The sequence below is a fragment of the Catharus ustulatus genome, chromosome 3 (assembly GCF_009819885.2).
Source record: "Catharus ustulatus isolate bCatUst1 chromosome 3, bCatUst1.pri.v2, whole genome shotgun sequence".
Lineage (NCBI taxonomy): Eukaryota > Metazoa > Chordata > Aves > Passeriformes > Turdidae > Catharus > Catharus ustulatus.
In genome coordinates, this window is record NC_046223.1 from 3423424 (window position 1) to 3449718 (window position 26295).

General features: G+C 44.3%; 2 protein-coding genes across 3 annotated transcripts; both read right to left on the reverse strand.

Moving 5' to 3' along the window:
• Positions 1-9699: 9699 nt before the first annotated feature.
• FAM161A (FAM161 centrosomal protein A) lies at positions 9700-17610 on the reverse strand. Of its 2 annotated transcripts, XM_033056305.1 has the most exons (7): positions 17494-17610; positions 16231-16478; positions 14615-15784; positions 14013-14180; positions 11918-12017; positions 11331-11482; positions 9700-10917 (listed from the first exon to the last, which is right to left on the reverse strand). In XM_033056305.1, the coding sequence occupies exons 1-7, from the start codon at positions 17608-17610 to the stop codon at positions 10356-10358; spliced, it is 2517 nt and encodes an 838-aa protein (XP_032912196.1). In that variant the 3' UTR covers positions 9700-10355. The 2 variants fall into 2 exon arrangements, with proteins under 2 accessions (XP_032912196.1, XP_032912197.1); XM_033056306.1 differs by lacking the exon at positions 14013-14180 and having other exon boundaries at positions 9701-10917.
• A 2038-nt stretch (positions 17611-19648) lies between these two features.
• On the reverse strand, positions 19649-25604 carry CCT4 (chaperonin containing TCP1 subunit 4). The gene is made up of 14 exons (XM_033056367.2): positions 25395-25604; positions 24861-24913; positions 24543-24632; positions 23909-24017; positions 23235-23377; positions 22867-22988; positions 22646-22778; positions 22170-22309; positions 21879-21975; positions 21482-21592; positions 21102-21232; positions 20776-21010; positions 20150-20263; positions 19649-19864 (listed from the first exon to the last, which is right to left on the reverse strand). Exons 1-14 carry the CDS (start codon positions 25510-25512, stop codon positions 19847-19849), a joined length of 1614 nt encoding a protein of 537 aa, XP_032912258.1. The 5' UTR covers positions 25513-25604; the 3' UTR covers positions 19649-19846.
• Positions 25605-26295: the final 691 nt, after the last annotated feature.

Here is a 26295-nt window from a genome sequence, read left to right on the forward strand (position 1 = left end):
AGCCGCACCCCCGGTGCCTCGACAATGTTGCTGTCTTTGTCAATAGATAAGCCGCACCCCGAATATTAGCCGCACTTTCGTTCGTCGCGAGAATCCGTGCGCAGCTTTCACAAATTTGCCAATTAGTAACAGGATCGCGGCATAGCGGGCTTTACTGGCTCGGGGCGGGGCCAGGCAGGCTCGGCCCGCTCATGGTTGCCGACGGGGCCGGGTGGCCCAGCTCAGCGCCACGGCTCGGCGGGGCTGGCCGGGTGGTGCTGCCGCCGCCGCCGGGCTCGCTGGCCCCCCTCTCCCGTCAGCACCGCCCCGCTGCCGCGTTCGCTCGCCCGGCTGGCAGGGCTGCCGCCGCCGGGCTCGCCGCCCGCCCCGCTGCCGCTTTCGCTCGCCCCGCTGCCGCGCCTCGCGAGCGCCGCGCCCGCCCCGCGGCGCTTTCGCGAGCGGCGCTTCGGCTCGCGCCGCTTCGGCTCGCGCCGCTTCGGCTCGCCGCGCGGCGCTTCGGCTCGCGCCGCTTCGGCTCGCCGCGCGGCGCTTCGGCTCGCGCCGCTTCGGCTCGCCGCGCGGCGCTTCGGCTCGCGCCGCTTCGGCTCGCGCGCTTCGGCGAGCGGCGCTTCGGCTCGCCGCGCGGCGCTTCGGCGAGCGGCGCTTCGGCTCGCGGCGCTTCGGCTCGCCGCGCGGCGCTTCGGCGAGCGGCGCTTCGGCTCGCGGCGCTTCGGCTCGCCGCGCGGCGCTTCGGCTCGCGGCGCTTCGGCTCGCCGCGCGGCGCTTCGGCGAGCGCCGCTTCGGCTCGCGCGCTTCGGCGAACGGCGCTTCGGCGAACGGCGCTTCGGCGAGCGCCGCTTCGGCTCGCCCCGCCGGCAGGGCTGCCGCCGCCGCCACCAGGCTCGCCGGCCGCCCCCTCCCGTCTGCACCGCCGCCGCGTTTCCTCGCCCTGGCCGGCACTGCAGGCCCCCGCACCGCCGGGCTCCCCCACGCTGCTGGCCCCCATTTTGCTGGGCTTCCCCCGCTGCCAGGCAGCCCCACCCGCCGGCCTTCCTGCTTCTGCCATGCTCCCCTGCACTGCTAGCCCCAGTTCTCCCGGGCTCCCCCGCCATGCTGGCTCAGGCTCTGCCGCCCGCCCCCCACACTGCTGGCCCCGCCTCTGCCAGGCTTTCCCACCTCTGCCGGGGCCGGCCGGGCTCCAGCTTGGCTTGGGGCTGCCGCGGGCTCTCACTTCCGTGTTGGCAGCTTTTAGAATTTTGTTAATAGATTAGCCGCCCCGGAATATTAGCCGCACTTCCGGGTTTCCACCAAAATTTTGGTCAAATTGGTGCGGCTTGTATTCGTGAAATTACTGTACTTTTGATTGTACTAAAGAGTGTAAGCTGGGGAAAAAAAAAATTAGTTACCTGCTTCAAAAATCCCACTTTTTAATTATTTTTGAGATGAGGTGAAGGGTTAAGAGAATATAGCATTGATAGTATGGATTATATCTGCTAGGTATCTTTTGCTTTTTAATAGATACTCTCAGAGAATTAAACATGGCAGTTTGCCAACATTTTCACTTCTTGATGACATCAGTGGTAACAACAGCTCACAGTTCATTATTTATTTGGTTTGCTCAGAAAACTGATTACTTGGAATAATACTACTGAGTTTGTCTCGTCCTTTTAATCCCATCTTAATAAAATATTTGTTCAAGGGATAGGTGAAGTGAAAGTTAGATGTTCCTTCTTGGAATGTTTGTGAGCTTTTACATCCTTAAGAAAATATTTTCTGCGTCACACCAAGTAAGTCTTTCTGCACAGGTTTGAATTTCTCAAAAAGAGAATAAGAAATAAACAGCATAAACCTTAAGCATTTTTATCCCCACTCTGTGTTCCTCTTTAACACCGGGCTGTGCCTGTTCCAGGGCTTTTCCTGCATCTCCTTTTGTCTGGAGAGGGGAACTCTCAGTGCCACAGGCTCAGGCTTGGTCTGTCCATGTTTCAAGGGATTTACTTTGGAACAGCCCTTTAGTCCTTGGGACCAGCTTCCCCCTAGTGGTTGGGATGCATCTCTTGGCGGGCTTGATCCAAACCAAATCCAATTTGCATTTTTCCAGAGCACTCCACGTGTGTGAGGCCTAATTCTGAGTAGTCACTGTATCCACCACCTTAAACTTTGTTCTTTCCCCCATAGCTGTTAGACCCATTCTTGAGAAGGAAGCAGCAAAAGAAAGGAACATTTAAAATCCTAAAATGCTCTAGATGTCTGGCAGTGAGACAATATTAATTACACATGTGTCTGTGTGTTTGGAAACTCATAAAACTCTGCCATTTCTTAATGATCCAGAAGAACAGCTTGTTCTGTAAGAGGCATTTTCTAACTATAGACAGGTATCAGTTCCTTTACTGACTGGATTGATTCCTTGTCCTGCTGAGGTGACTCTGACCTGTAACTTCACTTCTTTGGTGGAAGGTGTGAAGGAAATTGGTGTTTTTTCACAGGGCTGTCAATGTACAGCCACTGCTCATCAGTGCTTTGAAACATCAGTTGTGAAAACAGCTGATCATCCCCATAGTTCCCTCATTTCTGCCCCCTTAAGCAGCACTCTATTCTAATTTCTTCCATCATCCAAATACATTAATAGAATGAAAGCAGTCAGCCTTGGATACTCCCTGATGTTATTTTTGTCTCTCACCACAAATTTAATTTGTTCAAAAGCTCATGAGCTTTATATCTTTGTGGGGATCCCCACACTGGAATGAACTCCAGGCTCCCCTTGCCTGGGAAGCATTTGCCAGAACTGCTGATGTGATTAAGCAGCTGGGAGGAACTCCAGTGCAGGTGGATTCCCTCTTTTGGAATTCCTTAAGGGAGTGGTTGGAGTGAGTTTGAAGTCAGCCTTGGGTTTTTAAAACATGGTTTAAATTTTCTTTTATTTTAAAGAATTCCAGAGGTTTGAAGATGCTTGTAAATCATCCCAGCAGGAAGGCAAGAGAAGAGTATTCTCTGAGCCAGAATATTCCCCTGCAGCTCTGGGGAAGAGGGAAGTTGGGAAGGATCCCGAGGGAGAGACAGGAAGTGAAGAACTACAGTCTCCAGAGCCCTGAGCATGGAACTTTGCTGCAGACCTGGAAAAAGATGGATCTGTTCTATATCCCACCCAGCTGGAGAAGGGGAGGCACTCAGCCTTTGGACATGGTGAGTGCTGTGGCTGCCAGCAGTTTGCTGTTGAGAAGGGAATCAGCACTGCACTTGGGCAGAGCCAGGCATGGGGAAACACAGATGGGATTTCATTAACACTAATGGACTGGCTAAGGAGGAGTTCTGCATGTTGACAAGATAATGTACAGCTTTAATATAGCAAATTTCTACAGCTGCTGGGGACTCTGGTGTCTTCCTTTTGGGACATGCCCAGCTATAACATTTATTTTCAGTGTTCAGAATGAGTACTGAGGAAGATGTGGGTGAGATCCTGTTTCCATTGTAGCACCCACTTCTCTGGCAAGGACCCAACCTCCCACCTCACTTTTTCAAATGATTGCTCAGAGTCTGATGCTGAGCAGAAAACATTTAAGCTGTTTTTCAAAATGAACATTTATCAGGTGGTGTCCTTCCCAATTCCCAGGGCAAAGTATTAATTAAATTGGAGAACTCAAGAGCCTGTCTGTTGATATTGAAAACAACCTGAAATGTCTTTTTAGCTTTTCACAGGGAAAAAATAACAGGAATATCAAAGGATCATATTAGTTAGGAAACAAGCAAGCAGCCTCAATATGAATTTTGTGTTTGCTGTGGTGTGAAGAGAAACACTGTATTGGTGATGGCAGTGGAGATTAATTCTTTGGATGTAGGTAAGATATCCTAATGCTTCCATATTCTCCATGGATGTCAGTTTGCAGGTCACAATTCTGGTCTGGGGCTGAGGGGAATGGATAGATATTAAAAAAAAACCAACAAAAAACCAAATCCTAAACTGACAGATCCTGAGAACTGAGCTGTAATTCCTGTAGACTCAGTGGTAGGGATCTCCCTGGGAATAAATGTTTGGAAATGTGCTGAGTGCTTTTCTGCCACACATCCCTCTTTTATGAAGCTGGGATCCAGGTCTAACCAGCAGCTGGTCACTGAACATTTTCCCCAGAGCAAAATGGACAAGTTTATCCAGAGAGCTGAGATGCTCCAACAAGTCACCCTCACTTTCCTGACCTGCAGAGCTTTCCAGTGCTCTGAAGAACTGGAATATGGTTGGAATTGTGCTCTAGGAAAATGTTACCCCTGGAGCAGCTCTGTTAACCTCTAACAAGTCTCTTGAAACCTGCAGTGCTGGCCCAGGCATTTGGTACAAACAAAGCACAAGCTGCTGTAGCACATTTGTGCCAGGGTTTCCTGATTCCAAGTGCACTCAGATATGGCCTAAAATGAACCATTGTTGTAACAATGACAAGAGAGGCTGGGGTGAAAATCATGTTATTTCCTTCAGAAAGAAAAGAGTTCTATTTTTAACTATTTTCCCCTTAATCTTGCTATTTTGTTCTAGCAGTGTTTATAGTAAAGAGTACAATACTTCTTGTTATGATTGTTCTTTGTGTGTCTGGGGTATAAGTAGATGTTCTGCAGCAAATTGTCTGGGATACAGAGTCCAAAGAGATTATGCTGCAGGAAGTTCTAAAAAAAACTCCAAACCCTTACACAATCCCCCACTCACTCCCTCCAAAAAGCCATAACCCAAACAAATAAAAACCCTAAAAGACTGTCATAGTTCCAGAATAACTAAAAAATGAGTGCTAGGCTTAAAACAGAAGTCTGGGGGAAATGATTGTCAGATCCCTCTGTGCATTTGAGAAGTGATTTATGTACATTAAATAGAAAATAAGAAACATTCACTTGGGCTGTGCTTGTGTGAGAAACTCCTCTCATTCTTTGCTTCCCCATCTTTATTAGCAGTCATCTGATCTTTTCTCCCCTTCTGCTTCAACTAATCCTCAACAAAATGGCTGAAAAGAACTTCTCTTGTAGTCTGGAGTGTTTTCCTGAGATTATTTCTACTATTTCAGCAAGCTCAGTAGAGTTACTGGATGCTCAGAAGGACTTTTTGATCTGGACTTTACAAACCTTGGACTGTGTTCAACAGTAAGTAGCCAGGAGAGAGGAGAGGGACTTCTCCCTGTCACCTGAAACAAACTTTTAATTCATTTCAAACGGTGCTTTGAAGCCAGACATTGGTAAAGGATAAAAAAAATTCAGCCTTTTGTTCTCATTTATGTATCCACAGCCATCTATGCACAAGTTGCAAATAATTAATCAGTCTGTGATATTTTCCATGATTTTTCAGGATGCTGCCTGAAGGAAACAGCAGAGCTGGAGGCTTCTGTTGAGTGGGTGATGTATGACAGGGGCTTGTGGCAGTGAGTTAGGATGGAGCACAAGTCACAAATAAAAGGGAAACAGTGTCTCTGTGCCATGGTTTAGATAATGTGTTTTACTGAGGTTTTGCTAAAACTGGTTTTTAAAGGAAAATCCCAAAATCTAACCCCATCATGGAAACTACCTGGTTATTGCAAGATTTGTGTAAGTAGACAAATTGGGATGTGCAGCTTCTTTGGATAATTTTGTGCTCTGATCTGAGAAACCTTCAGGCATCTCCTCTGCAGACTTGGCTCTTTTATCCTAATATTTGGCCCTTCCAGAATTTCTTTTGCCTGAGGAATTCAAAGTTTTTTACAGACTTTGTAGAGTTTTCTTTGTCAAGACACAAGACTTGAGAGAACAGGGTGAAAGTAGGGAGAGTGCTGGAAGTTCCTCATGTTACCTGGATGTTTCCCACTTGCTTTTCCTTCCACTTTGGCTGCCAGCAGTAGCAGGGAATGGACATTCTTTTGGGATGTGACAACTCTGACTCAAAAAGAAGTTCTGTGGTGAATTTTACTGTCATTTAGTGTGAGTGCAGTCACAGGTAACCAGTGCAGAGTTTTGCTGTGTGCCCTCAAATGGGATTTTGGAATTTTCCATGTTTTGGAATTGCTGCCTCTGCATTAGGGTGGGAGGGCAGAGAGCTGAGATGGGTGTGGTGCTGCCTGTGAGGTGTCTGGGAGAGAATTGACTGTTGCATAAAACTGAGCAACTTTTTCCAAGTTACCCTTTACACAAAGTTGAATATTACCCAGGAGTTGTGTGGCTGGTTGGAAACTGAGGGCTTTTTCTGGGCAACACTGAGCTGCCTTTCAGTGGGAAAGGGAGGAAAGGGAGCTGAGGGAATAGGAGGGGCTGTGTGCCAGTTCTCAGGGTCAGGAACAAGCTGGAGCAGGTAAACAGGTACCCAGCCAGCTCCACGAGCAGAGTTAAACCCAGCCTCAGCTTGCTAGGCCTGAATTAAATCAGCATTACCAGAGTGCCAGGAGAAAGAAGGTTTTACTCAGGAATAAAATGTGAGTCTGGTTAACAAGCAAGGCATATAGGCAACTCTCAGTGCTCTGGGAAGTCTCCCAGTTTTGCAGAATCACTTATTTAATGAACCCATTGATAGGTGTTTGTTAGGAGTGAATGTTTTGCAGTGGCACCATGAGCAGCCCCTGTGTGTCAGTCAGATGAGCCACAGCACTTGGGGCTGGAACTCTGCTGTGCAATGTTTGCAGTCACATTTTTGGTCAGAAAACTCAGAGTTCAAAACTCCAAACTGCTTCTTTTCAAGTGCTGTTGCCTCACACTCAGCTGTTTGTGTGTCAGATCTGAGAGCTCAATGGGTGCCCTTGGCAATTCCAGTACCTTGGGGATAAAGGAGTCACAGGATGGAGCTCCCCAGAGCAGAGCTTAATCAGAATGACACACACAAAAAGCTGATTTTTTGATGCTTTGCTTTTACTACTTATTACAAGCATAATTTGCGTGCCTTTTATTCATCTTAGAAAACGTAGGATGGCATGGAACACTCATGAAAAAGCACAGCAGGTTAACCTGAGAACCAGGTACACCTACAAGTGTGGAAAACTGTCTGAATAATGTGAATAATGTGGTTTGTACCAATTCATTATCCTGGCAACCAGAATTCCCTGGCTGTGTTGGTAGAGGGGTTGCTACAGTTAATCAGCAACCTGCCTAATCTTACTAACCTTCTTATTGTAACCTGCCTAACTGTTGTGTAATCTCCTTATGGCAGTAAGCCCTGCCTATTAGTAGCAAGTTTAGAGCTGTGTAGGTGCAAATGTTCTTGTTTTCAGTCCTGTTGACAGCTGCCTTTGTGCTTATGAAATTAAACATGATCTCAGAGCGTTAATTGTCAGAAAATAAGAGTATTTCTTGCTTCCTCTGTGCTCCAGCCACGTTAGCATGTGGGGGATTGTCCCACTGGCTAATCCTGGGATGCAGTTCCATGGGACAGGGATCATCACTGGCCACCACTGATGGGGGCAAGTCCTGCTGTTCCTGTCACCTCCTGACCTTCATTCCTGTCTGGGTGGTTCCTTGTCCCTGGTTTCTCTGTCCTGATTTCTCTGCTCCATCTGACTGCTGTGATTTTAGTAGACGGGAATTTTTCTGATTGTATTTCTAAGTCTTAGTTCATTCCTCAAATACCTGGAATTCCTATTGAAGAAAGAAGCAATTTTGAGTTTTGCTGCAGTATGCAATGGTTTTTGTGTGTTTGTTTTTTCCTAAAGCAGGGTAAAACTGTAATTCCACTGAAGGGTGAGGAGCACAGACACCAAACTGTTTTTAATTTTACCTCATTTTAACTAATTTATCTGATTTCATTATATTAATGTTTGTTAGCCAGCAGCTGCCTTATCTTGTAATAATGGACAAATGTATTCTGTATACAAAACTCATGTTTGACTTCAGTTTGTGGGCAATGGGACAGACATGCTGTTAGAAATAATTTTTAACAATATATCTTGATCTTTAGAGTGCCTATTATCTGCCAAGCTCAGGCAAATGTTTTGCTTGCTGCCATTAAAGAAGCCTTGAGGATTCTACATGAAACCATAATTAATTCCAAAATAGGGATGGCTTTAAACATTTTCTTCAAGAATTTGAATTCTTTTGTTATTCTCTTCATCTGAAGCAGCTGTAAAAGGTAATGATGTAATAATTTTTTCCTCAGAGGAAAAGGGAAGATAACCAGCTTGGTGTTGTGATAACTGTAACAGGAAGGGATGGTTTCCAGAGGAAGCAATATTGTAAATACAAAAAATGCTTCAAAAAGCACAATATCCCAAACTTCTGGCTTCTTATTTCAGACTATAAATATAATTATTATATAAAAACACTATTCTTGCACTTCAAAATTATTTCATACTGCAGTTCACACGCAAAGTTACCCCCTTCTTCCCATGTGGTATTTTTAATCCTTTTTTCAGATACGCCTTTCTCATTTTCTTTGCAAATTTTTGAACGTGTTCTTACTTTTGTGCTGCCATTAATTAAAATATTAAAGACAGAATATTCAATAATCTGTGAGAAACTTTCCTATTCTTCTCCCTCCTGCTAGGTGAAAGCATAACTCATCAGCATTTCTCCTCTTATGAGCTTTGTGCCTTAAAATGCCTCTATTATATCACTTTTGGATTTTGATTTTCATCTTGAAGTTATTGGTTTGGTTTTTTTCTTTAAATATAGTTTTTTCCCCAGTGTTCTCATCCTGTTAGTTATTCTGGATTCTCTACATTTAAATCATCCTCCTTGCAAAAAAAAAAAAAGAAAAAAAAAGAGGTCAAATCATGACTTGATTTTTAGGCCAATTATTTTTCATCTCCTGAGAGGAGTACATGGCTCTTCTTTGTTTCAAGTATTTTTTTACTGCTGTACTTTGCTTCACAAGGTTTAATTCACCCTGACCTGTCTGTCTCCATTTCTATTCTGTCATCTTGATTTTTCTTTGCTTTTTAATTCCATATTGGAATGTTTATCCCTTTATGTTAATAATGCAATTTCTGAACAGCTTTTTTGACTTCAATCTCATTATCCTGCTGTCTGAAAAGCTCTGCTGCTCCAAGTGATTTCCATAAGTGGTTCCTTGAATACCTCAAGGTTTGATCTCCCATTCATGAGGATCTTTCTTTTCCTACAAAAAGCTTGGTTTCTTTAAGATCTTTCCTAGCAATTTTAAGTCCTAGAAATGTTTCCTGGAAATCTTGGGAAACCATAATCAATTGGATCTCCTTAGTCCACACAGTTCTGTTTTTCTTTTCCAGAAATGATAAAAAATCTGAGGCATAACCACCAAAATCTTCCTGGTTATATCATATTTATCATCTTCATTAATTCTGTTATTATTAAGGTTTATATTTAAAATATTTTAAAGTTCAGTGACAAATTCGATCTAAATTATAGACAGGTTCCCAATTTCTTCTAAAATCTTAAAAAGCCTTCATTTTGCTATTTTCTCTATGTTCAGAGGAATTTTAGTGGTATTTTTAATTCCTGTCTTAGTAATTCAACAATTATATATTTGTTCTTTTAGAACACTTAGATGAATGCTGTCAAATCTTAGAAAGAGATTTGACTTTTTTTCCTTTGAAATCACTTCAAATAATCTGAGAAAAAAACCCCATAATTTAGAGCTCCTCTGCCTTCTTTCAGAAAAGGATTTGATTTCCTAGCAGTTATATATGATTGGTAATTGTACAACTTTTCAGAATTACAGAACACTGACAACTACAAGCAAATCTCCTTGTGAAGCAAGGATTTATCTTTTCACAGATATTTTATTCAAGTTTTAAAAAAGCTTCAAATTCACATTAGTTATGTTCACACTTCAAAAATAAATAAGAATGCTTAAAAAACATCCAAACATGGAGCAACTGTGTAACAAAATAAGGAGGGAAAAATAGCAATTTTTAGCAATAAATCAGTAATAGTAGGAGAAAGTACTACTGATATAAGGAAAAAAACAAATCCCAAATATTTTTGGAGAGTTTTTGTGCAGTAGCTGAAGTCCTGAGTTGCCAGTGTGTAAGAAGAGGTATGAAAGCACTTCCTTGCATAGTTTCATACAGCTAGAATTACCTGAGGTAAAAAGATTCCCCTTTTCCAGGGGTAAAATGGCAATTCCTGCTCCAAAACCTCCCCTGGCTTTGCCAGCCCTCAGTGGTTACACAGCACACTGTGTAATTCATTATTAAACAATAAGGTTGCAGCTCATTTTAACAACAGAGCTGCACTAATATCACAGAAAAGTGCAATGAAGAAGAGTGATAGAAAAGGAAATTATTTTCTTGGTGAAAACTACAAACTTGAGTTTTCTTACTGGAAAACAAACACAATTCCTGCACTAGCAGGTCCTTAAACCAAAAGGTAAAAATTCACAGAATTTTGGATATGTAGAAGCACCAAGTTTTTATCTGGTGTCTGTTCCACAGCCAGCAGTGGAAGAGGTTCCTGAGTGCCAGCCCTTCCTGTCATTCCCCTTCCTCATCACTGGGCTTCTCCTGGGAATCATCACTCTCATACTCCTCATCCTCATACTGGAAAGCAGCTTCAGGCTCTGACTGAGCTTCCTCTTCCTGCTCCTGGGACCTGTCAGACCGAGAGCTGGGCCTAGAGCCATCCCCCTCCTCCTCTTCCTCCTGGGAATGGCCAAGAGATGGGGCTGCTTTTGCTTCTTCTTCCTCCTCTTCCTCCTCCTGGGAATGACCAAGTGACAGGTCTGCCTTGGCTTCCTCTTCCTCCTCCTCTTCCTCCTGGGAATGACCCAGTGATAGGCTTGACTTTGTTTCATCCTCCTTCTCCTCTTCCTCCTGGGAATGACCAAGTGATAGGCTTGACTTAGTTTCTTCCTCCTTCTCCTCTTCCTCCTCATCATCACTGTGCTGGCTGAATTCAGGCTCAAGGACATCTGGAGTGGAGGTTCTGACACCTTGTCCCTTCTCTTCCTCCTCCTCCTCCCAGGACTGCTCACACTTGGGATTGTCACCAGGTGCTTCCTCAAAGGATTCCCCTTTTGCTTTACCCTTGATGATTCTGAAAAGACAAATTGTGGGGTTTTATTTTCTGGGAAGATGCTTTCCAGGAGGTGTGAAACCACATTTATGTCCAGGACAAAGCCTGGTAGTCTTGGCTGAAGTGGAACTGGGGTAGTGACTTACAGCAACCTGCCAGAATTTTTGATGAAAGGAACAAACTAGAAATGTTTTTCTTCATTTTTCTTTGAAGTGCAGTATATAACATAACCAGTTTGGTTAAGCAGCTCTTCTCTGTTTTATTAAATAATATTTAATTCAGGAAAAGCAATCAAAAATACATACTAATGCTAACATACCACATAGTCAAATACTGAAAATCATTAAAAAACCCTTAAATCTACACATGAAAAAATTTCAATTTATTATTAGATATGTAGTGGGTAAAAAGAAAAAGCCTTCAGTCATCTGTACCTTTTTCTGACAGCAACAGAGGTAAAATCTCCAGCATTGGAGAATTGTAGTGATTTGGCTGCTCCTCCTTTCTTTGAAACAAACTCTGGGCAGATCCCCAGTGCTCTCAGTCTGTTTGAGTAATACTTTTCTGCAGCTATTCTGGCATTTTTCTGTAGAAAAACCACAATAATTAAATGTTATCTAATGCATTAAGTGCCTGGCTTTTGGTATTTTCATATATAATAATCCTCTGATTCATTCATTGCAGCTGACAAGTGGAAATGATTATTCATTGCAGGTAAGAATGGCAAAACAAGACTTGAAAATTTTACATCAGATTTTACTTTTCTGTACCAGCTATGTTTGGTTGTGGTCAGAGTTACTCATGTTGTAACAGAACCAGACACATTTACAACAGTTCTCTGTTCCCTGTGCAAGCATATCTCAAAAATTACTGATATTTATATGGAGATGGGGAAACAGAGATTAAAATGGATGAATACTGCCCTGAAAAGTCTTTTTGAAGTATCTTCTAAAAATGTCAGACTACAAATGTCTTATTCAGTATCAGTCAAGATTAATTAGTATTTCAGAAATAAGGCAACCTGAGCAACTCTTTCAAAAAGCAATGGCATTTGTTTTACTCTTTCTTCCATTTCTTGAAGTTCTTGCAAATATTCCTTCCTTCTCTGCCTCTCATTGTTCCTAAAGGGAGCAGAGTACAAGAGAAATCATTATTAATTTATAGCACAAGGAGTAATTTTCTACAGCAGTTAAATTGCTCATAACAAAGTAAATGTTGTCATACTTCAAGACACATAAAAGGTACTGAACAATTCGTCTCTGAAGGAGTCACTTTGGCTAAGCAGAGGCAGGTCCTGGTTAAGTAGAGGCTGAGCTTGGATTCTTAGGATTTTTTGGTTAAAAAAATGTGGATACTTATGTTTTTTTACATGCTGATTTCATACAGATCTTCCAGCTTTTCTAAGCACCACAGGAAATTAAGAGCATTAAAAAAAAAAAACCAGGACTTTTAATGATGAGAATCTTGCTACTTTAGCAGTTGATATCCTGAGAGAGGTGGCCACGTTCTGGATCATGGAAAACATTTTTCCTGAGCTGGTTTGTCAAGGGCTCAGTCAGGATAATGAAACTGTTGATTCCTAACTGGAATGATCTCTGGGATCACAGGGAGCATTGGACAATCCAGGTAGAATGAGTTGTAACCCTTCCTCAGGGTGGGACAGGTAGATCTGACATTGCAGGGCAGACACTTCAGGGTAAGGATGAGATCAAGCTGGGGGAACATTTTACACCTCTGCTTCTTCCAGCCTCTCTCCCTGACCATCTCTGAATTCCTCACCATGTTGGGAAGTGAACTTCCACGTTGGTCCTTGCTTTGCAAGGGCACTGCCACTGCCAGACCTCATTGACCTGCTGTCTGAAATTAGCATTTTCAGGTTAAACACTTGCACCAGTCTCTGCATCAGCACCAGGGAAGTGATCTTGCTTTGCAGCAGCATTTTATACCCAGACAAGAGCTCCTGAAATCCTATTAAGCTGTAATGTGAAATTTGCTGTTGAATGAACTCAAATCACATCTACAGTCACCTGCTGTCTCTCTTAATTCTCCACCTACTCTGACTCCAGTTATTTTCTGTCCCAGAGTCAGCAGATCACATGCTCGAGGACACACAGACTATAAAGCTCCTGTTATTAACACTGTGCCAGGTTACTGGAAATTAGGATTTGTGCTTGCTGCCCAAAAATCTTACCCAGGCATGAAGCAATAGGGGCAGAGCAGTCAGTGCCTCTCACCATCCCCACGTAACAGCAATATTGACAACAATGCAGCAATACAACCATTGCCAGATCACAAACCCCACTGAAGGCTTATTCAAACAGGATCAATGGTTTTTTAGGATTAGAAAGGCAGAAAGGGTTAAATGAGCCCCAAACACAAGGCCAGGCAGCAGTGATGGGGTTAGAGCTGTGTCAGAGCTGGAGCCATGTGGCAGCTTACAGAACTCCAAGAAGACTCTCTGTTCTTTCCTTTGTGCTCAGTCAGACACAAACTGCCTTTGCATTGCATCTCTACTCCAGGGAACCTTGGATCCCATTCCTCCTGAGCACCAGCAGCTTCCTCAGTCACTGCTGTTACACTGTGAAGTTAAAATATTCCTGCTTTAATTTCCCTCTTCAGTTGGGGGCCTGCTGGGACAAAGAAGTGAATTGTGAAATGTTCACTGCTGCACCAGAGTTGTACCAACACCAGTGCAGTATCCAGCTCTGCAAGGATATTCTGTATTCTACACTGTTCCCTTGCCTTTTGACTTTTATTACCTTTTCCTCTTTAGTTAATACATCAATGGAGAAAACACAGGATTCTCCTGTTACTGAATCTATAATATCTAATGTGGAATATATACATATTTCTATATGCTCTGTATATCTAAATGCTATTAATTTCTATACTCTGAGTTCAATATAGGTTGGCAACAATTTCCCAGTTGAAATGCTAAATTTAGCCACTTTTTAACCAGCTGCTTGCACCATATTTAATTCACCATGTGGAAGTATCCAAACTTAGACTATGCTATTTTTTCACACATTGTATGTTTAACATACAGTGCAATCCCAAACCTCTCCTTCTCATTGTTGAATGAGGTGTTCGGGATTCAGGGGAATGCAGCAAAATACCTGAATGTTTTTAATCTGGATTTAGATATCTGAGCTAGGCTCTGATGTGGGTCACTGGCCTCAGCCCGAGCCATCACAATTTTCTGGAATTTTTTCGTTCTTTGTTTCTGCTTGGTTCTGTTCCTCTTTTGTTGTTCTTCCAGCTTTCTCTTTTCCTCAAGGGCATTCCTGGTAGGGAAGATAAACTAAGACTGAATTCATTTTAAATCTAGAGCAAGACTTCAAAGGAAAGTTTGGAAAGATGATTCCAAAGAGAAAAACAGGGTGAAAACAGGGTTGCTATGAAAGGACACAAGGTATGTGCCATTTTAAGGGATTCAGGATATCCTGGGAAACAGCACACATTTGTCTTCTTCTTAGGGATATGTAGTGTTCCTCTAACAATAATACACACTAATCAAGTCCCATATTTAAATATCTGAAGATTTATATTAAAGCTCTTATATTAACAAATTAAATCCTATATTCACTGCATGGAAGAATTAACTGCATATGTAGAAAGACCAAAAATAACACCAAATAAAATACCAAATATATAATAATAATAATACAAAAAAAAAATCTATTTTCAAGTATATATAAAGTAGAGCATCTCTAAGCACCTTAGGGCTTGTAGCCGTTGTCTTGTGGCTTCTGTGTTTTTGGGAAATTTGGATTTTCCTCTTCCCAAGAAATGTGGGTTTGCCCCTGACTGCCCCATCTGAGGTTTCCGTCTCAGAGAGGCAAATGGCCACCGTGTTTCCTTCAATGTTTCTTCATCCTCTTGAATGTCCTTCAAGATCTTGTCCTTGTTTGAGGGAATGTATGAAGTAAAAAGGTGGAAAGGCTCACAGACTGTGAGGGGTTTCACTTTTTTTTGTTGCAGGAGGCGTGTCTGGAATTTCTCATGTAGAAGATCAAAATCGGGAATGCTTGGTTTGATCTTGGGTTTGTGCTCAGTGCTCTTCTGTTTCTTCTTTTTGTTGGTCTCTTTTAAGGCCAGTCTGCTGTTGGGTACACTTGAATTTCGTAGCAGCTCCTCTGCTCTCATCCTGATCCTGATTTCCCTGTACAGCTCCTTCTCCTTTAGCTTGTCACTGTAATCTGGACTATAAACACATTTTGGAACCGGTCTCGCTCTGAACACTTTGCTTTTATTTTCAGGTGACAAAACATCTTTTAACTGCATTTTCCTAGTTTCTCTCCTTTGCCTCTCTCTCTCAATGAATTTAAATGGCTTTTGGGAAGCCAGGAGCTTGAGCTTGCTCCTCTCCCTCACAGACCTCCTGCGCTCCTCGTTCCGCTGCACAATGTCCTGGTAGAGAGGCAGGAGGACGGCGGCGGGCACGGGATTGGCTCGGAATTTTTTCTGACACTCTGCTTCCTCCTCCAGCTGTTTCTTCAGTAAACGATTTTCCAGTTCAATCTGGGACTTGGATTTGACGTTCTGCTCTTTCTTCTGGGCTTCCCTGATGGTCATCTGGAAGGGCTTGGGCACGGTGATTCTGGGAGACCAGGCTTTCTGTTTCTTGGGCACCTTCCTGCAGGGTGGTGAGCTGGGCAAGCTGTGCTTGGCACGGGACATGTAGTCTTGCAGAGAGAACCCATCCCACATTTTTTCAATCTGCTGCCTAGCAAATGAGGATGATCCAGTTTCACTGCTGTTTTCTTCAAACACTAATTCTACCTCAGACATGTCGGATACGCTTGAGTCCAAGGGATCACTTAAGTCTGAGTCTGAAAAGGATTTGTGCAGGTTAAGAGGCTGATATGAACTCTTGTCCCAAGTGGGCCTTGAAAATAAAGGGAATAAAAAAAAAAATTGGTTTGAGCCAGTCCAACATTGATGCAAAGCTGGTGACTTCCACTCTAAGGAATCATTGCTAGAAACAAAAATGAATGGGCTGAGGGGGGAGAGAAGGGAAAGAGCAGCACACAGGGCACTCAAAGCAGATCCTGGTTTTAGTGCTGATCACCAAGTCACCACTTCCTGACTTGGGAAAGGCTCTGTGCTTTCCTAAATGTGCTGCCCAATTCCTGCTGCACACCCACCTCTAAACCTCAGACACCATTAGCAAGGTAATGAGTATTTCCATTATCAAAACTGACTTTTCTCTGATTATCTGGGTATGAGAGACAGGGACTGGAACACTTTCCAGCCCAGAAACACACTCTGCTGTTTTACAGCTGCCTGCAAAGCATTTGGGAATCTTCAGCTAAAAAGTGCCCCCAAACTTACCTACAGCACTTTGGAGAGGTGTCATTTCTCTTATCTAAGGCTGGTACTCCTTTTAAATAGGGTTTGTTCTGATACATGCTTTCCAGTTTTGCCATGGTCTCCATGTGAGCATTCTTCAGCTCTTCCAGCTTCAAGTAATACTCTTGATTAGAATTGTACATTTTGGAAAAGTCTATCCCATTGTCACAGTCTCTCTTTGGAGGGGAGGTCTGATCTCTGTTGGTATTTGAATCCAAGTCAAAGCCATCCTAGAAGAGATGTTTGTAAGTTTTTTCTGCTAGAAGGGAGAGGAGCAAGGTTCTTAATATTGCTTTACCTTAATTAAGTCTAATGAATGATAAAGTAACACAAAATAGAGATACCTGTATACAAATGTTAATGCAGAAGTACATGGAATAATCTTATTGCATATTAATTTATATCCTAAGGGTCCTATTTAAAGCTTGTAAAAATTCCCAAGTCTGCCCTGTAATCAATATGTTTATAACAGGAGATATGATCAAAAGGACTTACCAAAAGAAAAAAAACAAAACTATTTTATAAAGTGTAATTTTTCCTTGATTACCATGCAGCTCTAAAAATGCCTTTATTTACAGGCAAACAGAACCTCCTAGTTCCATAACCACTCAAAAAATAAGTCATTAGAGATGTGGTGCATAAATGTGTATTCCATTTCCATAGGTTCCTGAGAAATGACAGGGATTCTGCACAGCTTATATTTCCAATACCGTTTGCCAGTTTGCAGCTGTGTGCAGTTAATATTCTTTAAGTATTAAAAAAAACCCACAAAAAACTCAAAAAAACCCACAACCCGACAACTTGTTCAGATTTTGTCGGGTTTTCACTGCAAAAAATCCTTTAGTGTTTTTAGCCCAGCAGTGACCTCATGCAATGGGAATTACGGGATAGAAGCAGCGAATTTAAAGCGCCCACAGCATCCTCCACCTCCCTGAATCTGCTGCTGCCACCAGATATAGACATGTATATCCGTATATATATATATATGTATATATCTGGTGTATAAAGGCAGTTTGTTTTCTCGACCCTCGGAACGAGCCCAGCCTCTCCCCGGGCTGGGCACAGCTCTTCCATCTGCGCTCCCGGCGCCGCGGTGCCCACAAGCTCATTAAAGGATCGGCTGCAGCAGGGCCATCTGCCAGCTGAGCCCTCGTGCCCGGGGCAGGCAGAGCCCCCCGAGCACAGCAGCTCCGGGGGGAAGCGGTGCCCGGTGCCCGCAGCCCCTCCCGGCCGTGCCCGCGGTACCTGCGCGGCGGGCGGCGGTCCCCGCTCGTAGAGCGCGGCGGGTGCCCGAGTGCGGGGGTCGAGCGGCGTGCGGAGGCAGGAGGCGGCCAGGCGGGCGGCCCGGTGCGCGTCCTCCATCCCGGCCAGGACAGCAGGGAGCGCAGGGAGAGGCGGATCCCGCTCCGCCCCCGCGGAGGCGGTGCCGGGAGCGGGAGCGGCCCCGGGAGGGGAGCGGGGCGCGTTAACCGCCCGGCCCGAGCTGCCCGGGGCACGGCCGGGCTGCACCGCGCTCGCGCCGCTGCCCGGGCGGCTTTTTCGGGTCACTTTGGGCAGGGTTTTAGTCGGAGCATCTAGTTCTCACTGCAGAGCCCGCGTTTTTTGCAAGCCTAAGTCATTAAAGAAGCTTTTTCCATCTTGAAGTTTGTACTTCGGGTAAGTAGTTGGAGGGTAAGGCTAAACCATGAAGAACAGAAATATTCTATCGTAGGAATATTCTATCGTAAACTAGGATAAGCAGGAATATTCTATCCTAGGAATATTCTATCCTAAATCATAATAAACAGGATATTCTATCCTAAATCATAATGAACAGGAATATTTTGTCCTAGGAATACTCTATCCTAAACTAGGATAAGCAGGAATATTCTATCCTATGAATATTCTATCCTAAACCATAATAAACAGGAATATTCTATCCTAAACTATGATAAACAGGAATATTCTGTCCCAGGAATAGTCTGTCCTAAACCAGGGTAAATCGGTACATTCTGTCCCAGGAGTATTCTATCCTAAACTAGGATAAGCAGGAATATTCTATCCTAAATCATAATAAACAGGAATATTCTATCCTAAATCATAACAAACAGGAATATTCTATCCTAGGAATATTCTATCCCAAATCATAATAAACAGGAATATTCTATCTTAAACTGTGATAAACAGGAATATTCTGTCCCAAGAATATTCTATCCTAAACCATAATAAACAGGAATATTCTATCCTAAACTGTGATAAACAGGAATATTCTGTCCCGGGTATATTCTGTCCTAAACTGGGGTAAATAGGAACATTCTGTCCCAGGAGTATTCTAGCCTAAATCATAATAAACAGGAATATTCTATCCTAGGAATATTCTATCCTAAATCATAATAAACAGGAATATTCTATCCTAGGAATATTCTATCCTAAACCAGGATGAGCATGAACATTCTGTCCTAGGAATAGTCTGTCTTAAATCAGGAGCACTAGGAACGTTTATGCCTCTCCACATAAATGCTGGATGGAGCTATTGGCTGTAGTGAAATTATAAATTCTTTTTGTGATGAAATCACAGAGAATTGGTGTAGTTCTTGTCAAGAATTGGAACTCTGTGATGATGGGGGATGAAAGCTTTAATCATAGTACCTAAACTAAGAGATTATTGTTCGATGTGACCCTGTGGGGTAAGGCACCATTTGCAATTTTAAACAGGCAATGAATAATGCATGCAGAGCATTAGTGCCTAAATCAATTGTCTAATTTATTAATTAGTAGTTGAGTCATTTTATTTGTTCTATTTCACAAGTCACAACAGCGGCTCAACACCGAGGTGGAAATTTACTCAGAAGCTCCAGCTGCAAACAAACATGAATGGAAATGTGAGAAGAAATGGATGAAACACTCCTTTAAACATTAAGAGTAATCAGGTTGTTTCAATATAGCAGTTATGGAGATGAAAGGGTTAATTTAAGTCAGGCTAAGAATTAGAAGTTGGAAAGTGAATTTGCATTAATATAGAACAGTGTACTTTTGACTTCTCAACAGCTTTGGGAAAACCAATTATTCTGGGGGCAGGGGGAGGAGACCATGTGAAGAGCAGCCTTTGTAGGGCTCTGGATCATGTGATGGCATCAGGAATCGCTGCAGAGCTCGCCGAGCAAGGAATGGGATGTGCTCCCACTGCAAAGATCCCCTTCCCCTGGAGCCTGGCATGACTGAGGGCAGTAACACCACTCACTTAGGGAAAGCTTTGGGAGAAGTAGCTCTAGGCTAGCTAAGAGTTTCTAGAGTGCACTTCAAGGGTGTTTTTGGAATATATCACAAGACCTGAGTGCCGGCTTTAAACTTTACAGCAATAGAAGAGAAAAGCAAATATAACAAAACCTAACAAATACTAACAAAATTATACAGCCAAGAGTCAGGTAGGCTACTGCATGTTTATTGACAAAACAGCATTTTCTTTTTGAAAACAAACTGTCTTTTAAGTTAAACCTGATCAAAGTACATCAGTCTTGGTGGAGTTTAAGACAATTCACACAGGCGCTTTTGGTGAGGAATCCATATTCCAGCTACAGGGCAGGAGCTCGAGGCCATGGTCCCCACTTCTCTGCTCAGCTTATCCTCGAGTGTTCACCTGCAGGGAGGACACACAGTCAGGCAGAAGAATGCACAGGACACATCACAATTCCTTCTTTGGTTAAAGATCCTGGGTTTGTAGTGACTCTAATTCCTTGCTTTATGGTGCAGTATTTATAACGCATTTAATTCCAGCTGCAGTTATCAAAAGGCTGAATGGTCTTCAGCAACACACAAGCTGAGAATACACAGTCACAGCACTCTGAAGCACAGCAAATGACTGACAATATCCTGGTGCTTGTGAAGGAAGGGTAACTCAAACTATGATGCCAACACCACTCACCACATCATCAATCTTGAGAATGCTGCGCACGGTTTCTGTGGCAAGGGTCAGAGCACTCAGAGACACCAGCAGAGGCTGCACAACCAGCTCCTCCAGGATGTTGGAAATGCCACCCTAGGGGAACAAAGAGCTTCACTTAGTGCAAGGTAGTCACACTTAGCATGTTTTCTTTTAGCAGAATCCTGAGAACAATCAACTCCTAGATTACTGCAGGGCTTTCATGGGCAACAGGGGCATTACAGCACACATCATCTCTCCCCAAGCATCTGACATATCCAGTCAAAATCAGCCAACAGAAAAGGTCAACAGTGCCAGCTGAGAAAAAGCTGTGGTGCTACTCCCAGCTTCTGACCACCTTCCACTGCAGATCCTACTGATGGATCATTCTAAATGGATCTATTTTTGTAGCTGAAACACTTTACAGAGATGTGAGATGTTTCTTGTCCTGGGGGTACAGCATTTAATATCCGCTACTATGAATCCTCAGGGTGAGTTTCTGAGAGAACAAGCTGTTATTTCCCTCTGCTAATTTTAGGGAGGCTACCACTGTGAGACACCACCTTGCTCACTCCCTAGTCCAGCCCTAAGGTTAAGCTCTTCCCCTGTAACATCCTGGTATTCTTTACCTTTCTGACGTTAATGCCAGCTGTTTTCTCTCCTTGGGCATGTCTGTTTCTGAGCTCTGTGACCGTGGAGATGGGATTGAGCCCTGCATTCTCAGCCAGGGTGGAGGGAATAACCTCAAGTGCATCCCCGTAGGCACGGACACAGTAGGACTCCATCCCCTTCAGCGTCCGCGCGTACTCGTTCAGCCGCAGTGCCAGCTCGATCTCAGGGGCTCCCCCGCCAGCAATCAAAGCCCTGAGGGCACAGAAACCATCAAAGCTCACTCCACAGCAGTGCACACTCATCAGGCTCGATGTGTTACTCATTAACCCAACACAGATATTACCTTTTCTTCACTAAGCACCTTATGACACACAGGGCATCGTGAATGGAGCGCTCAGCTTCCTCCAGCACGAGTTTGTTGGACCCACGGACCACGATGCTCACGGTTTTCCCAGGGTTTGTGCAGCCTGTAATCTAAAACATAAAACAAAATACTGACACTGGGGAGCAAATAGAAGTTTGGGACAAAAAGACATTGCCATTGGCACTCTGAAACTGTGTAACAGCACTGATGTCTGGCCAAGCAAAACCACTGCACTGCCAAAGTTCATGGCTGCTCAGAGCTTAGAAATAAATTCCATAGTAAAACACATCAGTGTTTTACCAGTTATTAAAATAACAGACAGATGTTAAGCAGGTATTAACATTTTTTCCCTCACTCACCTTTATTAGTTTCCCAGAACCGTTCAAGTTGACCTCCTCAGCCAGCTCAGCAGAGCCCAGCATGTCAGGGGTGAACTGGTCAATATGAGCCACAGGCTTAGTTCCAATTGTCTGAGAAAATAATGAGAAAAAAAAATTAATCCAGAGGCTGACTGCAGAGTCAGCAAGTACACAGTAAAATGCAGAAGGGACTGTGGCTTCTGCATCTGTCCTGAATCCTTCTACAGAAGATTTACTGCCCACCAGAGCAGAAATGTTTTTTTAGGGAAACGTCTGCTCTTCTATTATAGCCAAAACATGTAACTTGTGAAACTGTCACAATCAACTGGCCCTGGCTGGGCAGTTAGTTAAGGGATAGATTTTAAACATTGTTGCTCCTTTATACAACCCACCTTACCTTACATATAAACTCAATGTCCTCTCTTTCGATGTCTTTAACCACCATGATCTTAACTTTGTTCAGAAAATGGAGGGCCAGGTCACTGAGAGCATCCCTGAAAACGTGAGGGAAGGAGTCAGGTCCCAGTGCTCAAATTCTTCAGAGTACAAAGCAAGGATGTCATCAAACTCAAAACACAGACAGTGCTGTGTCTAGCCAAGTGTGACTGTGTTTGGCTTCAGTTTTCCAAACAATTCCAACCATGGCCCCGAGCACCTGCAGCGAGGCAGTGCCTGGGTATTAACGTACCTCAGGATGGACTTCTGAATGAGCAGCACATTGCACCCAGCCTTCTTGATCTGCTTCACCAGGTTCAGGATGTAGGCTCTCTCCTCACGCAGCACCCTGTCCATTTGAGCATAGTCAGAAACAACAATCTGGTTGTCCATCTATTTTGAATAAGAAAATAGAAAAGCAAGTGTCAGAACATGCCACATTCTTTAATGTAAGATGCTGTAATTCTAAACAAAGAAGCATAACAGCAAAATAGTATTAGAGACAGTTCAGGTAACACAATTTAAACAATTTTTAACATAATTTAAACATAATTAATAATTTAAACAATTTTTCTTTATACCAACTGTAATTTTTAAAGACCCAGCAGCCTTTGCTCTAGTTGTGGCATAGAGTTGACACCACAGTATCCTAAAAAAACATTTGTTATTCCATTTGCTTGTCCCAAGTCCTAGAGCACGAGGCTTTGCTCTAGCTACAGTCTGACTTACATCTGTCTTTGGAGCAGACAAGCAGAACTGAATGAGGCCAATTTTGGCTTTTTCCACTCTGGTTACGCCGGTATTTGCCACCTTCTGAGTCAGGACGAGTCCCTCAACCAGTTCACAATCATCAATTGTGCCTCTGGAAACAAACACAACCCATCACTGGAGCACTGTGGCAAACTGAGTTCACAGACACAAAATCTGTCTAATTACAAACTGTTTCTTACCCCAACTTCTTAACAATTTTAATATCTCTGAGGTCCACACTATTGGCTGTACTTGGGTCAATCACCTTCATCACTGCATCCACACTCATTGGAGAAAGTAAACTGGAATACTGACACACAACCTAAGGGATGCAACAGCAAAGAAAACACAGTGAGAGACTTCACACTGATGAACAGCATTTTCACAATATTTGCACTGTGCTTCAATGTTTGATGTCAGAATTTTGAAGCTCCATGGCAAGGACAGAGCAGTGATTCTAAGGGAAAACTCACACTCAGGGATGTACAGAACAGAACTGATTTTTCTTAGACCTGAAAAGCTGGAAGGCCTGACTAGGCTAGAGCTGTCAGTCCAAGTGCAGCTGTACCTTGGAGTTGAGGGAAGTTGTTGCACTGTTCAGCAGGGTCTCCCTGTCACTGAGCTCCACGGGCTGGGCCATGTTGGTCAGCACCTCAATACCTTTATCCAGAGCCTTCTGGAATGACTCTGAAATGATGGTGGGGTGAATTCCTGTGCAGAGTATAAAAATACCTGTTAGACACTTCACATTTAAAATATACCACTTTTTTTTGTTTGTTTTTTCTTCACCATCTCTTTCCATTTTAAAGTTCAAGACACTCAGGTCAGAATAAATTGAAGGCATTTCAGCAGAATGTTCTTCACCCCCCTTATTATTTTCTGCTATTGAAACTGAGGGAAAAAGCTGTAACATTCCAAGTGATTTGTCCTCACAGACAAGTCCTGCACGTTTCCCTGTGATCCCTGACATCCCACAAACACTTTCTCCAAGTTTTCTTGGCATTCCTAAAGCTGCTGCTGTTCAGCTGATGCCTGTGAAGAGGCTGACACTGATTAAATTTCAGATTTTCAAAAACTCTTTTCCCACAGTCCTGTATGAAACTACCCAATTTCCCTGGAGTGTGGGATACATCCTTTATCTTTCCAACTGATTACAGCTACTTTAAGCTTCATCCCACACATGCAAGAGGACAAAAAGACTTCTGTACCTAAAGTCTCTGCATATTAAATGGATATATTTACCTTTCTGAAGGAGTCTGGAACAGGCATCCAAAAGAGCTCCAGCAATGACAACAACAGAGGTTGTGCCATCACCAGCTTCAATATCTTGTGCTTTTGACAGCTCTACTAACTAAAGGAGAAATTATGACAAAAAATAAAGAGTGCTGTTTACCCATACCCAGACACTTTTTTGGTCAAAATATAGCTATGGTACAATAAGTCAGTTCCAGAAGCAAACCTTTTTTCCCCCAAATTTAAAACTGAACACACCTATCTAACAGGTTCACCTTTTCCTTCCCTGGAGGAGGATCACAGGAAGCTCATTTCAATCTCCAACCACAACCAAATCCATGAACACTGAACATCTCAAAGGACCAGCTACTGTTTCCTCAGCCCACCTGATCACACCTTCACTCATTCCCTTCCATCCTAACAGTTTGGGACACAAATTTTTCCTTCTCAAATGACAGATGAAGGTTTGGGCTACATTTTCTTATGTCTTACAACATGTCCAGAGGGATGGCACCTAAGGAACACTGGCTAATTAAAATAATTAAAATAAATGTTCCTGCAGTACAATGCACAAAAATCTGCTCTGTCACTATCCCGGGTAATACTCCTCAAATCCACAGAAAATGGAAAAGAAACCACTCACCATTTTGGCTGCAGGGTGCAGAACCTGCATTTGTTTCAGGATAGTGGCACCATCGTTAGTGATTGTCACATCTCCCTTAGCATCCTGAATCTGGGAATAAAGGGCAGGAACACAGTTCTGATCAGCAGCTGCAAATCTTTCATTTGAGGCTCAAAATATTTTTAACATCATTTTCAAACCCAAGATGTTCATTTAGTTCCCGTTTTCCCTTTAATTTCTGAAACACGGGAAAGAATTAAGGTGAAAGGTGGCATCTTCTCGAAGACACGTTGAATTTACATTATCTAATATTTTGAGAATTTAAAACACAAAGCTTACCATTTTATCCATTCCCTTTGGTCCAAGGCTCGTTCTAATTGCATCAGCAACAGCTAGGAAAAGAAGAAAACGTTTGCAAGCTGGTCTAAAGAACTACAAACACTCCATCATTTAATCGTGTTTTCTAAAAAGAAAATTCCTCCCACTTTTAAGGAGAGCTTCCAGACAGACTAAAGGATCCCAAATAGTGGAATGATGTAAAACGCTGCAGTATCAGTTCTGATTTACACAGTTCTTTTTTTTTTTAAACAATTAGTATCTGATCATTTGATTGCAGCCATTTTAAATCTGGGGAATCACAAAGGAATGGAACACAGCACGCAGTGCGACCGGGGCTCTTGTCAGTGCCCAATATCGCATCCCCTACACACGCCGGCCCATCTCGGGCAGCTCCCAGCCACCAAATCCACGGAATTCCTGCTCGTAACCCTGGGGCACGGCCCGGGCGGTGCCGAGCACCGCGGGATCCATCGCCCCCCGCTCCAATCGCGGCCCACGCGGGGCCCGGCCCGGCTCCCCCCCGGGCCGCCGCACCTTTGCCGGCGGCGATGTTGCTGAAGCGGATCTGGGCGGGCTTGTCGCGGTCCTGGTAGGCGCCCTTGGCCTTGTTGCCGGCCCCGCCGGGGGCTCTGCCGGGCGTGTTCTCAGGCATGGCCGGGCCGAGCGGGACAGACTGGGACAGCTCCGGGATGCTTCCAGAACGGGGCCTTCCGGCCTCGCGTCACGCGGGGCTGCCCAACGCGCGCCTGCGCGCTGCTCAACCGGCGAGCGAAACGCCCCCTTCCACCTACCTGCCGGCGAACGGCGCGGACGCCTATAAAGGAGCCGCGCGCTGGCTCGGGGCTTAGGGGAGGTTTTCCCGCCCGGTGGGGCCGGGCTTGTCTCGCGCTGCGCTTATGGCCGCTAGGGGGCGCCAGGGCGCGGCTGGGGGGAGTCCCGCCCTCAGCGCTGAGGGAGCCGAGAGCTGAGGGAGGGATGGTGCGGGACGGGGCTCCCAGTCCGCGGGATCGCGCTCTCATCCTTCAGGGAGCCAGGAGCTGAGGGACGGATGGTGCGGGATGGCGCTCAGAGCCCGCGGGATCCCGCCCTCAGCACTGAGGGAGGGATGGTGCGGGATGGCGCTCAGAGCCCGCGGGATCCCGCCCTCAGCACTGAGGGAGGGATGGTGCGGGATGGGGCTCCCAGTCCGCGGGATCTCGCTCTCATCCCTCAGGGAGCTGGAACTGAGGGAGAGATGGAGCTCACAGCCCGCGGGATCTCGCTTTCATCCCTCAGGGAACCAGGAGCTGAGGGAGGGATGGAGCTCACAGCCCGCGGGATCCCGCCCTCGTCCCTGAGGCAGCGGGAACTGGGGGAAGGATGGTTTGACCCAACGCCAGGCAGCCCTTTTATAAATCTCGGTGTGGCACCTTGTAGCTTTTCCCTGCTAAGTCCA

Coding starts and splice junctions, on each gene's coding strand:
- CCT4 (XM_033056367.2), bottom strand. CDS start 25,512: ATGCCTGAGAACACGCCCGGCAGAGCCCCCGGCGGGGCCGGCAACAAG. Junction 24,018..24,542: donor TGCACCCTGCAGCCAAAATG/GTGAGTGGTTTC, acceptor TTTCTCCTTTAG/TTAGTAGAGCTGTCAAAAGC. Junction 21,011..21,101: donor AGGTGCTTAGTGAAGAAAAG/GTAATATCTGTG, acceptor CTGTGCCCTCAG/GGCTTTGATTGCTGGCGGGG.
- FAM161A (XM_033056305.1), bottom strand. CDS start 17,610: ATGGAGGACGCGCACCGGGCCGCCCGCCTGGCCGCCTCCTGCCTCCGC. Junction 14,181..14,614: donor CAACGGCTACAAGCCCTAAG/GTGCTTAGAGAT, acceptor CTTCCCTACCAG/GAATGCCCTTGAGGAAAAGA. Junction 10,918..11,330: donor TCTGTTGCTGTCAGAAAAAG/GTACAGATGACT, acceptor TTGTCTTTTCAG/AATCATCAAGGGTAAAGCAA.